This window comes from Theropithecus gelada, chromosome 10 (genome assembly GCF_003255815.1).
Source record: "Theropithecus gelada isolate Dixy chromosome 10, Tgel_1.0, whole genome shotgun sequence".
Lineage (NCBI taxonomy): Eukaryota > Metazoa > Chordata > Mammalia > Primates > Cercopithecidae > Theropithecus > Theropithecus gelada.
The window spans coordinates 20,968,966-20,982,968 of record NC_037678.1 but is presented as its reverse complement, the minus strand read 5'-3'; the positions used below and the strand labels follow the sequence as shown (position 1 = coordinate 20,982,968).

Below are 14,003 nucleotides of genomic sequence, written 5' to 3'. Positions count from 1 at the left end.
GCTTGTTGGTTTTGGAGATGCTGCAGCTAAACCAGATGTGGACACTCAGGTTTTGTGAAGAAACGGGAATCCCAGTCACCTGATCAAGTGGAAGCCACCAAAAAGTTGTACCTGGTAGATGCGACCCCGAGCTGCTGGCAAACACATAGCCAGGTGCTTGGCCATGAGATGTAATTTCTCAGCAGCATGGCAACCCTGACTGATCTCACCTGCTCAGTGTCAGATCGATTCCGCTTTCCTTCAGCTGGGGCTCCATCACTTCGGATGACTTTGGGCTTCCGTTTTTTGCTGGATTCTGATGACATGGTTGTTCCTTGTTGTCAGGAGGAAACAGCAGAGACCTGTTAAGAAGAGAAAGCTTTTGAGATTCTTCTGGAGCCGAACTAGCAGTTCTGGCCACTTACAGACTTAGTAACTCAAGAAAAGTCATTTAACCCCTCAAAGCCTCAATTTAACCCTCTATAATACAACAGGGAAGCATCCCTCAGCCCGTCCAAAACAAACTCCACCGCCTTTTATAAAAAGGCATCACCACCCACCCCCACTGATCTCGGAATCATCTTCTTCAACCTCTCCCTTCCCTGCCTTCAACCACATCCTGCTCCACACCCTCCACAGAAGAGACCTGCATTCAAGGGTCCGCCCAGCTATCCAGGCACCATGTGTCTCTCCATCTCAACACCCTATTCCAGGCCCTCCACATTCCTCTCCAGGACTACTCTTAACAGTCTTGCCCAACAATACAGTCTAAATTCTCTTTCTTAAAAAAGACCAACCTAATTAATGCCTCTCCTGTTTCAAAACTTTTGCTGGCTCTTCATAATGCACTGAATATCCATATTCCCTGACCTGTCATAAAGACCCTTGATGGTTTGTCCCCAACCCATCTTCCCAATTTCATTTCTTGCATTCCCATTCCTACTGACCTTCCCACTGTCCCCAACCTCTGCTCCTGGCTGCAATTACACCCTGCAATCCCAGTTCTCCAAACACTCCACATCCTTTCCCCTGCTTGCAAAGATCTTCCTCCCTATATCCTTCAAGATGAAGCAAAGCTCATCTGCTCTAGGAAGCCTGTCAGGTCTCCCCAAAGCACTCTTTTGGCTACTTTGGGTACACTGTTACGGAATTTATCTCTATGAATCGTTCACCTGTCTTCCCATGTAGATTGTGAGCTCTATCCTCTTCCCCCTGAGCCTTGCAGAGTGCTCCATAAATTAGTATCCAAACTCCGCAGTCTGGCATTTAAACGCACTCCCACTACTACTGTGATCACTGTGTGCTGGGCCTTGATCCAAGCACTGTATGGGTAAGTTCTCATTTGCTCCTTATAACAAACTTTTCAGATAAGAACTACCACCATTTTACAGACGACAAAACTGAGGCTTGCAAGGGGAATTACTTGCCCAAGGTCACATGACTACTATGCTAAAATCTGGATCTATCCAATCAATGCCATACTGGTGCTCTTAACTACACTGTTACGCCTCCTAGTCCTGCCAGCATCTCATCTAGTGATGCCATCGACTCCCAGGTTGATCCTAGAATTTAAAGTATAGAACCTACATTTCATGGGTCTCTAGGGTCACAAAGCATCCTCCCTTGTTGCCTCACCACAGCCTCCTGAGGTGGGCAGCACTGTCCCCTTTACCTTAATCTATCTTGGTCTGTCACCCAAGCTGGAGTGCAGTGGCACAATCATACTCACTGAAGCTTCCACCTCTCTGACTTGAGGCAGCCAATAGTTTGTCATGGTAAAAGTCAGAGAGCCCTGAACTGGAATGTCCGTTCTACTCTTTCACGGCTATGAGTCCCCGGACAAGTCACTTCACTTTTCTCTGGGTCTGATTCCTCACAAATCAAATGAGAATAACAGTCCCTACCACAGGGGTTGTTGTGGGCTTTAACACAGGAGGCATTCCACTGGGGAAGGTGATGAAGATGACCTGGGATTGTGGCTTCAGATGATGCATAGGTGATCTTAAATAATGCTGAACACCTAAGGAGAAAGTTAATCCCTTTTCAATTCTTTTTTGAAACTTCTGATTGCTTCAAGGAGAACATCTAAGTTCCCTAGTTTGTCTTTAACATCTATGAATACCAATGTTCCTTTGTAACAAAAGAACTCTATCCCACAGCCTTAAACAACAAAATCTAGCCAGAATTTGTTAACAATGATCTATTTTCATTATATTAACTATATTAATTTTTACCTTCTACATAAAACAAGTGAAAGCAGCTTTCCATTTCTGGTGGAGAGATTTCAAGTTTTCTCTCAAAGTAAATTTTTAGTTTCAAAAGTGACTTGGCTGGGCGCAGTGGCTCACACCCGTAATCCCAGCACTTTGGGAGGCTGAGGCAGGTGGATTACCTGAGGTCAGGAGTTCAAGACCAGCCTGGCCAAAATGGTGAAACCCCGTCTCTACCAAGAATACAAAAATTAGCCGGGTGTGGAGGTGTGCGCCTGTAAGCTCAGCTACTCAGGAGGCTGAGGTAGGAGAACCACCTGAACCAGGGAGGCAGAGGTTGCAACAAGCCGAGATCGCCGCCACTTCACCCCAGCCTGGGAGACAGAGCGAGATTCAGTCTCAACAACAACAACAAAAAAAGTGACTGGGCTCACACCTGTAATCCCAACACTTTGGGAAACCAAGGCAAGCAGAGGCGAAAGAATCGCTTGAGCCCAGGAGTTCAAGACCAGAGTGGGAAACAGAGCGAGAGTTTTCAGAAAACAGAAACAGAGTTTTCAGAAAAAATTTAAAAATTAGCCTAGTGTGGTGGCGCAGACCTGTGGTCCCAAGCTACTCTGGAGGCTGGGGTGGGAGGATGGCTTGAACCCACAAGTTCCAGGCTGCAGTGAGCTATGATCGCTCAGTCTTGACAACAGAGACCCCGTTGCAAAAAAAAAAATTTTTGGACTGGATTAAAAATTTTTAGTAAACGGTAGTACAGGCGGTAAGTTGATCTGGCAAAGCCTACAAAGACGGGACCTGAAAGGCTTAAGTGTGAGAAATCCTGACTTTGGCAACACAGTAGAGTGCCTGGCACACAGAAAAGCACATTATATGTGAGCTGTTACCATCACCACCATCACCCCCCCCATCAGGCTACATTTTCACGACCAAGAGGCTGCAACGTGAAGCCTGAGGATGCTGCAGCGAACACTTTTCGGATGACATAACAGCGCACTGCCGAGGGGCCGGGGACCGCCGGTAGTGAGGGAGGAGAATCCGGGTCAGACCCCAGGCCAGGGGCGCCCTTTGGGCGATCAGCACCTCAGTCCCGGAGTGCCCAGCCCCGCCCCATATCCCAGCCCCGCTGCCCTACTCCCCTCCTTACCTCACAGCTCCGCGAACCTGGAACCGGGAGCAAGCCACTTCCGGAGGCGGAGCAAAGGCGGCTCGCGCACCATAGAGAAGCAGAAGTGAGGAAAGGGCGGCCGATAGGAAGCGAGGCGTGGAGGCCGGAAGCTGAGTGCGGAGGCCCCCGAGGGAGGTGGGGGCGTGGTGAGGCTGTAAAGAAGAGACAAAGAGACCTGTTCTTTGTTCACTGTCCCAGGGCCTAAGGCAGTGCCCAGCAACTAGTGGGCGCTCCGCCAAGTAGTTGAATTAATGTTGTGTTATGTCCAAGATAACACGAAAGAACTTGGCAGCGGCCGGAAAGATTTGGGCCCTAAAGGATTTGCATCCATAACGTTGCTTCTTAATTATTATTTTCACCACAATATGCCACACAAGTGAAGGCAACAAGTCAGGGAGGGCATTAACCTCATTTTACACTTGGCTTTTTGAGGAGTGCCTCACCAGTTTCTCCATTTTAGACCTGACTTGCCCAGGACAGAGAGTCACAAGTCTAACGCAATATTTGAAAGCTTCTAATGCAGTATTTGAAAGCTTCAAGTGTTTCCTACCCCCTGGCATGAACTGTACAAATAGGGTCGATTTTTTCGGGTAAATCCTACTTATCCGGAGCTAGTAACACGTGTCCTGAATCCCTGGTTGTACAGGGCCAGTTCCTTCTTCCCTGGAGCAAGAAGGAAAATAATGGTTTGTTGTTTTTTTTTTTTTTTGAGACAGAGTTTTGCTCTGTCGCCCAGGCTGAAGTGCAGTGGCGCAGTCTCTGCTCACTGCAACCTCTGACTCCAGGGTTTATTTATTTATTTATTTATTTTTGAGACAGAGTCTCGCTCTGTCGCCCAGGCTGGAGTGCAGTGGCGCAATCTCGGCTCACTGCAAGCTCCGCCTCCCGGGTTCACGCCATTCTCCTGCCTCAGCCTCCTGCGCCCGGCTAATTTTTTGTATTTTTAGTAGAAACGGGGTTTCACCGTGGTCTCGATCTTCTGACCTCGTGATCCGCCCGTCTCGGCCTCCCAAAGTGCTGGGATTACAGGCGTGAGCCACCGCGCCGGGCGACTCCAGGGTTTAAACGATTCTCCTGCCTCAGCCTGCCTCAGCCTCCCAAGTAGCTGGGATTACAGGCATGCACCACCATGCCCAGCTATTTGGTATTTTTAGTAGAGACAGGGTTTCACCATGTTGCCCAGGCTGGTCTTGAACGCCTGACCTCACTCAAGTGATCTGTCCACCTCGGACTCCCAAAGTGCTGGGATTATAGGCGTGAGCCACTGTGCCCAGCCAGTACTGACTGTTGAGAATAGTTCAACACAGTACCCTCCAGGAGGGTAGATCTGCCATGTGGGACTAAGCCCACCAGCTCTACTGTGCCCTGCCTCAGGCACCTGCTAAAGTTCCTTGCAGATGAAGAAAGGACACTGCGATTTATAGTAAATATTTAATTGGTTCCATCAGCAACTCCAGCACAAGTTTTCCTGGATGGGAGGCAGAATCAAGCTATCCAAGGGTTCATGATGAGGTATGGGGGTCACTGAGGAGACCCCCCCCGAGTCACTGACCCCCCGCTCCACACACCAGGTGGCCCTGCAGAATGAGGGTTGGGCTGACAGAATGTCAATCAGGGGAGACAGAATACAGGGTGAGGGAACAGGCCCTAGGTGGTACATTTGCCTGCAGGAAGGAGGGAGGGCAGGAGAGACTTTCTGCATAGAAGGACTGGAACTACACATTTAAGTTTTCAACCCCAATATGTAGGGGGAAACAGCCAAGCCACTCTCCATCTGTCTAGTATTAGGAACCTCTCTTCAAATGGTCTTTTGTCATCTCTGTTCTTCTTCCCAATTCTGTATTCCAGATTCCAAATTCTACAATTGAAACCCAAGTTCTGAATTCTAAGTTCTACCTTCTGAGTTCCTGTTACGTGTCTGTCTCCTGCCCCTAAATCCTTCCTGGCTTCCATCCCTTTCCCCAGCCTATCTGGGTGGGATGTCTGGACCTCCTCCTGACCATGGTGATGAGGTTTTTGTTTTGTTTTGTTTTTGGCAGTTCCAGGCTTTTCTCCAACAGGAGGGACTTGGCTCAGACTGTCCAGCAAGTGGGTGGCCCAGTGGAGACCAGGGAATTCCTTAGGGCCTGGCCTGGGGTCCTGTCTTCCCACCCCACCTCTAGCCACTGGACATGTTACCTTTTGTGCAACTAAGCTAAACGGAGGATTTCCAAGGGTGATAACTGGGGACTTGTGGCCTTGAGATGAGGAATTCTAGAACATATAAGAAGGCCTAAAAGATTGCTATCCTTCATTCAGGGAAATTAGAAACTACTTCTAGCAGGGGGAAGGAGGCAGGCAGGGAAAGTGGAAAGGGCCTGGGCAGAGCTGTAATCCTCAGAACTTGTCAGCCTTCAGTTCCCCCTTGTCTGAGTTGAGCACTGCCCCTCAGAGTCCTCCCAGAGCCAAGACAAAACCAAGATAGCAGGACCGGGAGTGCCACTGTCTATCGGGGTTGCCTGAGGGAGAAGGGGAAGAAGGTGGAGGTGTAGGCAGCATCACTGGAGAGGCGAGATCTTCAAGGGGATCATGATCCTAGACTCCATGTGTCGCACCAGGGGGACTGAGGAGAGAGAAAGGCAGAGGTCACACAGGGGGCTCAAGCAAGCCAACAACCTTCCCTGGCCCCACCCAAACATGCTGGCCTTTGAGTGGGCAGAAGGAGGTCCCAGATGCTGCAACAGGAATGTCCTATTGCCCTCCTGAAAGGGCCCATGAAGAGCACCAGATCCCTCAAATTATGGGATAAGATAGGACTTTAGTGGTGATGAGAGTAACATTTTCTTAAATTTTAATAGTTATCTGTTGGCCAGGCATGGTGGCTCATGCCTATAATCCCAGCACTTAGGGAGGCCGAGACAGGCGGATCACCTGAGGTCAGGAGTTCGAGACCAGCCTGACCAACATGGAGAAACCCTCTCTCTACTAAAAATACAAAATTGGCCAGGCGTAGTGGCACATGCCTGTAATCCCAGCTACTGGGGATGCTGAGGCAGAAGAATCGCTTGAACCTGAGAGTCAGAGGTTGCTGTGAGCCAAGATCAGGCCATTGCAGTCCAGCCTGGGCAATGAGCGTGAAACCCCATCTCAAAAAAAAAGAAAAGGCCAGGCGCGGTGGCTCACGCCTGTAATCCCAGCACTTTGGGAGGCCGAGGCGGGTGGATCACGAGGTCAGGAGATCGAGACTATCCTGGCTAACATGGTGAAACCCCGTCTCTACTAAAAATACAAAAAACTAGCCGGGCGTGGTGGCGGGCGCCTGTAGTCTCAGCTACTTGGGAGGCTGAGGCGGGAGAATGGCGTGAACCTGGGAGGCGGAGCTTGCAGTGAGCCGAGATCACGCCACTGCACTCCAGCCTGGGAGCACAGCGAGACTCCGTCTCAAAAAAAAAAAAAAAAAAGAAAAAGAAAAAAGAAAAACACTGATTTAGCCCAACTGCCTTGTTTTACAGATGGGGAGGGTGCAGCCTAGAGAAGGTCAGCTCAAGTCATCCAGGAGGTTAGACTCTCCTCCAGCTCAGAGCTTTTCAAACTTTAATGTGCATACAAATCACTTGGCAGTTCTTGTTAATGTGCAGATTCTGATTCGGTAGGTTGCAGGAAGGCTGAGATTTGTCATTCTTCTTTGTTTGTTTGTTTGAGACGGAATTTCACCCTTGTTGCCAGGCTGGAGTGTAATGGCACTATCTGGGCTCACTGCAACCTCCGCCTTCCAGGTTCAAACGATTCTCCTGCCTCAGCCTCCGAAGTAGCTGGGATTGCAGGCATGTGCCACCATGCCCAGCTAATTTTGTATTTTTAGTAGAGACGGGGTTTTTCCATGTTGGTCAGGCTGGTGTAGAACTCCTGACCTTAGGTGATCTGCCTGCGTTGGCCTCCCAAAGTGCTGGGATGCAGGCGTGAGCCACTGCACCCGGCCGAGATTTGTCATTCTTAACAAGCTCCCAGGGGATGCCAATATTGTCAGTTGGGACCACACTTGATTTTGTTTTGTTTTTTAATTTTTGGTTTTTTTTTTTGAGACAGAGTCTCACTCTGTCTTCCAGGCTAGAGTGCAGTGGCAGGTTCTCGGCTCAATGCGACCTCCACCTCCTGGGTTCAAGCAATTCTTGTGCCTCAGCCTCCGGAGTAGCCGGGATTACAGGCTTGAGTTACCACGCCTGGCTAATTTTTGTATTTTTAGTAGAGACGGGGTTTCACCATGTTGCCCAGACTAGTCTCCAACTCCTGGCCTCAACTGATCCACGCACCTCAACCTTACATGGTGCTGGGATTACAGGTGTAAGCCAGTGTGCCTGTCCTGTTTTTTATTTTTTTATTTTTTATTTTTGACATAGGGTCTCACTGTTGCCCAGGCTGGAGTGCAATGCCACAATCATGGCTCACTGTAGCCTCAAACTCCTGGGCTCAAGTGATCCTCCCACCTCAGCCTTCCAAGTAGCTGGGACTACAGGTGGGAACCATCATGTCCTGCTAATTTTTAGAAAATGTTTTGTAGAGATGGGGTCTCCCTGTGTTGCCCAGGCTGGTCTTAAACTACTGGCCTCAAGTGATCCTCTTGCCTCGGCCTCCCAATGTGCTGGGATTTCAGTTGTGAGGCACCATACCCAGCTGGGACCACGCTGAATAGCAAGGCTCCTGCTACCTCCTTCAGCAGACATATTCTCCCTCATACCACTTGGTAAGTGATCACTGTAAGCTCCTCAGTGGCAAGAACAGCTCTTGTTCATTTATGGGCCCCTCAACCACCTACCTACCACAGTTCCCAGCACACAGTGAGGGCTCAATTAACACCCACTGACTCTAGGTGGTTTCAGGGTTCCTAGCAAAGTGGCAAATACCTTGAGCAAAAAACTTGTTTGAACCTGGGCACAGTAGCTCATGCCTATAATTCCAGCACTTTGGAAGGCTGAGGTGGGAGGACTGCTTAGCCTAGGAGTTTGAGACCAGCCTGGGCGACATAGTAAGATTGTGTCTCTACAAAAACAAAAACCTTGTTCAAAAACATTTCCTGCATGCTTCCTTTGTGACAAACACTGGGGAAAGCACTTTTCATAAATGAGTTTGTGGGCCGGGTGTGGTGGCTCATGCCTGTAATCACAGCACTTTGGGAGGCTGAGGCAGGCAGATCACCTGAGGTCAGGAGTTCAAGACCAGCTTGGCCAACATGGTAAAACCCTGTCACTACTAAAAATACAAAATTAGCTGGACATGGTGGCACATGCCTGTAATCCCAGCTACTTGGGAGGCTGAAGCAGGAGAATGGCTTGAACCTGGGAGGCGGAGGTTACAGTGAGCCAAGATCACACCACTGCACTCCAGCATGGGTGACAGAGTGAGACTCTGTCTCAAAAATAAATAAAATAAAATAAAAAATAACAGTTTGTAGAATCTTCCCTCACAGCCCTCTGATGGAAGCACTATCACCATCACCATCTTATAGACGAGGGAACAGCCTCAGCGAGGTGAAGAACCATGCCCAAGGTCACAATGGGCGTTTGCTAATCCACATCTCCTAGGCAGAGGTGTGGCCCTGGCTGTGTTATCATCCCCTAGAGCACTCACCTAGGCCTGCTGGTATCCTCTGGAGTGTGCCACTGGGATAGAAACCCACTAACTCACTGTCTTAAAAGTAAGTTCCCCATCACTGGAGGTAATCAAGAAAGGCTAGATCTCCTTGCAGAGGGGATTCCATCCTCAGACAGGGTTCTCAGCAGAAGACCTCCAAAGTCTTCACTCACCTGTATAGTAGACATTTTCATCCCAGCCTCTCTTCCTCCAGGCAGCGTTTCGAGTCTCCTCCCGAGACTGCAGGTCTTTATAGGCTGTGAGAAAGGCACAGACTCATTTCTCAGGCACAGAGGATCAGATCCCTTACCCAGCACAGGGCCCTCTTCCCACTGCCCCCCAAACCCTGCCCTGCTGTCTCCTCCTCCCTAGATGCCTCCCTCGGACTGTTAGCAAACACTATCTGCTTTAATAATCCATCCAATCAGTACATATGTTAATATTGCCTACATTTATATTTCTAGTCGCAAACACTCCCAAGCACTCCAGACTCCTATATCCATCTACTGCCTACTTGACATCTCTACTTTCGTGTGTCAGCATTTTTAATGTAACACTTCTGGCTGGGTGTGGTGGCTCATGCCTGTAATCCCAGCACTTTGGGAGGCCAAGGCTGGTGGACTGCTTGAGGCCAGGAGTTCAAGGCCAGTCTGGCCAACATGGCGAAACTCTGTACTAAAAATACAAAAATTAGTCGGGCATGGTACTGCACGCCTGTAATCCCAGCTACTCAGGAGCATGAGGCACGAGAATCATTTGAACTTGGGAGGCGGAGGTTGCAGTGAGCTGAGATTGCACCATTGCACTCCAGCCTAGGTGACAGAGGGAGACTCCGTCTCAAAAAAAAAAAAAAAAAAAAAAGGCCGGGCGCGGTGGCTCAAGCCTGTAATCCCAGCACTTTGGGAGGCCGAGACGGGCGGATCACGAGGTCAGGAGATCGAGACCATCCTGGCTAACATGGTGAAACCCCGTCTCTACTAAAAAATACAAAAAAAACTAGCCGGGCGCGGTGGCGGGCGCCTGTAGTCCCAGCTACTCGTGAGGCTGAGGCAGGAGAATGGCGTGAACCCGGGAGGCGGAGCTTGCAGTGAGCAGAGATCCGGCCACTGCACTCCAGCCTGGGCGGCAGAGCGAGACTCCGTCTCAAAAAAAAAAAAAAAAAAGTAAGAATTCCAAGGGCCAAGATTACGTTCCTGATCCCACTGACTTGTTCCTTCCCTAGACCTCCCAGACTCAGTAAACAACACACAGCAGGTCAAGCACAAACCTGGGAGCTCTTCTGGAATGCCCTTCTCCTTCTCTTGCCCCACACAGGCAATTCATCCACAAGTCCTGCTGATTCCACCTCTAGACTAACGAATCTGTGGACTTCTCAGCATCCCACTGCCCCATCCCCTCCTGCCTGAACTAGAGTAATGGCCTCCTAAAGCTCTGCTTTCTCTCTTGCTCCCCTACCAAGCACCCTTAACAAAGCAGCCAGCAGCCAGAGAAATAATACTAGAACAAAAATCAGGTCATGTCACTGCTGTTTGAAACAGTCTCTCATTGCATTTACAATAAATCCCAACTCATTCCCCCTCTCCTGATCCATCTCCCCACATTCTTCCTTACTCACTCCACACTGGCCTCCTTGCCATACCTCAAAACCCCGAAGGCCTTTCCCCACCACAGGGCCTTTGCACGTGCTGCTCTGTTTACTTGGAATGGTTTTGCCTAGCAATTCACAGCAGGCTCCTTCTCATCCTGCAGCTCTCAGCTTACATTTTACCCCTCAGCTTACATTTTACTCCCTCAGAGAGGCATTCTTTGTCTATGTAGACCAATGTAGATCCCCTGTGTTTTTCACCATCATCTCTCCTTGCCTTTTTTTTTTTTTTTTTTTTGAGACAGAGTCTCGCTTTGTTGCCAGGCTGGAGTGCAATGGCATGATCTCGGCTCACTGCAACCTCCACCTCCTGGGTTCAAGTGATTCTCCTACCTCAGCCTCCCAAGTATGTGGGACTACAGGCGTGCGCCACCATGCCCAGCTAATTTTTGTATTTTTAGTATAGATGGGTTTTCACCATATTGGCCAGGATGGTCTCAATCTCTTGACCTTGTGATCCGCCCGCCTCGGCCTCCCAAAGTGTTGTGATTACGTGCATGAGCCACTGCACCTGGCCTCCTTGCCTGTTTTCTATAAATATTATTTGTAATAATCTGAAATTGATCTTTTTGTGACTTTACATCTAAGATAGTGTCTCCTGCTAGAACATTAAGTTCTCTGAGGACACTAATGCAACCCCATTGGCTACAGAGAATGATGACAGAGAAAGAGAACTAACAAAAGGCTCCTGGAAGGTCTTCAACCTACCCCAGAGATGGTGCACCACGTAGAGCTCTCCTATCTGTGAGAAGAAGCCGCCCACTGCCTCCTGGTTCTCCTGCCGGTACTTGATGGCCCGAGCCCTGGAGAAGGCAGAATAATATGGGGCAGAAGCCAGGGCTGGTGCAGAGGGTACTGAGGCTGATTTCTTGGCCACATCCCACAGGAGGGAAAGTGCTGATGGCGGGGTGTTCTACCAACGGAGGGCTCACAATCTTCTAGGAGATCCTCACCTCCTGGTTGGATCCTTCTCCCAGATCCATGAGGGGCAGAGGGTACTGAGTTCCCTGTGATATGGCCCTGGAAAAGGTGGCCCACCAGGGGCCTTGGTGGGGCAGGTGAGCAGGGTACCCCCCCAACCCCAGTCCTAGTGCTGCCACTTACCAGTTGTTCCCCCACTCGATCATGGTTCCTGGCTGAAAGAGAACCAAAGGGATGATGGGAATGAGCCCCCACCTCAGATTCATAGCATTGCAGCCAGGCAAGGAAGGGAAACTACCCTGTCTCCCCGCCTCCTAAGCTCCAGCAGCCATTTGGCCTCATTTGCAGGCCCTGACTCACTCAGGCCCTGGTATGCATGTTTGCACACATGTGTACACAACTCTGCTCTGAGCCCATAGGGAGGGAGAAGCCAGAAGCCCCAGTCTAGGTGTTGGGACAGCTGAAAGCAGCATTGCAGTAGGGAAGTTGGGGGGCAGGAGGGGGTCGGTCGGAGGGAGGCACCTTGAGCTTGTATGTCCTCAGCTCATAGATGTTGGGACCCAATCTGGGCTGTGGCTCATTCCAGAAGCTGAACTCGAGGAGCAACTGGTTTCTCCTGGACAGCAGCATCTGGCTCCGCTCCCTTCGGAACTCCAGGTACTCCTGTGGGCATGGTGGTAAAGGTACGGCTACCAGGAAGTGTCCTCCATCCTGACAGTGTGCCTCATGGGGTGGCAGAGGAGACCCCAGCACAGGGCTGGGCTGCATCCAACATCCAGAGAGGTGTGCTGAGTGGCCACTAACATACCTTATTGTTTTTGAGCTTGTTCATGCAGTCCATGAGGGCTGGGTAGCCGCCTGAGAATCGCCACAGGTGCACTGTTGGGGGTGAGAGGTATAGGTCAGTGGGCTGCTGGGACCCCCAGCAGATGACCTCCCCAAGGTTGGCTAAGTGTATATGTGGTGGGGACAGGGGAGGCAGGTAGTCTGGTTCCCTGTAGCAGCAAGACTCTCTGAGTTCCCTCTGCCTTGGTGGAAGACCATGATGGGGAGAGGATGATCCCAGACACAAGTCTAGGAGACCTGGATTTGAGCTCCAGCTCTGCCCAGTAGCCTTGGATGGCTCTAGGCCTCAATGTTCTCATCTTGAAAATGGGAATAATATTCCCACCCCACCTTCCTTAAATAGCAACAAGATCAGATGTGTCCTGTACCCCGGAAGCAGTGGCATGCATAAGGAAGACCACCAGACCTTGGAGGAGCAACTGGACAAAAGGACAGGGGAGAACTGATGGGCTGATATGGAGCATTCCAAGACAGTGAATTGAAAAAAGGAACCAAGGAACAGAAGAGCTTGTGTGGTATGCTACCTCATGTGTTGAGGGGGCAAGGACATCCAGAGATGCTAATTTATGCATCACCTCTTAATGGCGATTTAAGAGATTAACAGTAGACCGGGGCAGTGGCTCACACCTGTAATCCCAGCATTTTGGGAGGCCTGGGCAGCTGGATCACCTGAGGTCAGGAGTTTGAGACCAGCCTGACCAACATGGAGAAACCCCGTCTCTACTAAAAATATAAAATTAGCCGGGTGTGGTGGTGCATGCCTGTAATCCCAGCTACTTGGGAGGCTGAGGCAGGAGAATCGCTTGAACCTAGGAGGCAGAGGTGGCGGTGAGCCAAGACCACGCCATTGCACTCCAGCCTGGGCAACAAGAGCGAAACTCCATCTCAAAAAAAAAGAGATTGGGCCAGGCGCGGTGGCTCAAGCCTGTAATCCCAGCACTTTGGGAGGCCGAGACGGGCGGATCACGAGGTCAGGAGATCGAGACTATCCTGGCTAACATGGTGAAACCCCGTCTCTACTAAGAAATACAAAAAACTAGCTGGGCGAGGTGGCGGGTGCCTGTAGTCCCAGCTACTTGGGAGGCTGAGGCAGGAGAATGGCATAAACCCAGGAGGCGGAGCTTGCAGTGAGCAGAGATCTGGCTACTGCACTCCAGCCTGGGTGACAGAGCGAGACTCCATCTCAAAAAAAAAAAAAAGACATTGACAGTAGATGCCCCTGTGACACAGCATGGAGGCCTGTGAGGCCTTAGGCAGGAGGGATGTTTACTTTGCATGGAAAACTCTTTGTACTATTAGAATTTATAAAAATCCTAGGCCGGCGCGGTGGCTCACACCTGAAATCCCAGCACTTTGGGAAGCTGAGGAGGGCGGATCACGAGGTCAGGAGATCAAGACCATCCTGGCTAACATGGTGAAACCCCATCCCTACTAAAAATACAAAAAAATTAGCTGGGCATAGTGGCATGTGCTGGTAGTCCCAGCGATTCAGGAGGCTGAGGTAGGACAATCGCTTGAATCCGGGAGGCAGAGGTTGCAGTGAGCCGAGATCGCGCCATTGCACTCCAGCCTGGATGACAGAGCGAGACTCTGTCTCAAAAAAAAAAAAAAAAAAAAAAAAAAG

The 14,003-nt window shown here is 50.2% G+C and overlaps 2 protein-coding genes across 6 annotated transcripts in view; both read right to left on the bottom strand.

Moving 5' to 3' along the window:
* THOC5 (THO complex 5) overlaps positions 1–3,941 on the bottom strand; it is a 41,695-nt gene extending 37,754 nt beyond the window's left edge. Inside the window, exons 1-3 of one of the 3 annotated variants that reach the window (XM_025400304.1) lie at positions 3,340–3,941; positions 1,884–1,999; positions 210–369 (exon numbers count right to left, since the gene is read on the bottom strand). In XM_025400304.1, coding sequence (XP_025256089.1) covers positions 210–305 — 96 coding nt within the window. In that variant the 5' untranslated portion in view covers positions 306–369; positions 1,884–1,999; positions 3,340–3,941. The remainder of the gene's footprint in view (positions 1–209; positions 370–1,883; positions 2,000–3,339) is intronic. The other 2 variants (XM_025400303.1, XM_025400302.1) reach the window with 2 other exon arrangements.
* Positions 3,942–4,777: 836 nt separating this feature from the next.
* Positions 4,778–14,003, bottom strand: part of NIPSNAP1 (nipsnap homolog 1) — a 27,992-nt gene continuing 18,766 nt past the window's right edge. For 2 of the 3 annotated variants that reach the window (XM_025399131.1, XM_025399133.1), the window contains exons 5-10: positions 12,342–12,412; positions 12,056–12,196; positions 11,717–11,748; positions 11,321–11,415; positions 9,141–9,224; positions 4,778–5,962 (exon numbers count right to left, since the gene is read on the bottom strand). In XM_025399131.1, coding sequence (XP_025254916.1) covers positions 5,898–5,962; positions 9,141–9,224; positions 11,321–11,415; positions 11,717–11,748; positions 12,056–12,196; positions 12,342–12,412 — 488 coding nt within the window. In that variant the 3' untranslated portion in view covers positions 4,778–5,897. Of the gene's footprint in view, positions 5,963–9,136; positions 9,225–11,320; positions 11,416–11,716; positions 11,749–12,055; positions 12,197–12,341; positions 12,413–14,003 lie in introns of all 3 variants that reach the window. The other variant, XM_025399132.1, reaches the window with a different exon arrangement.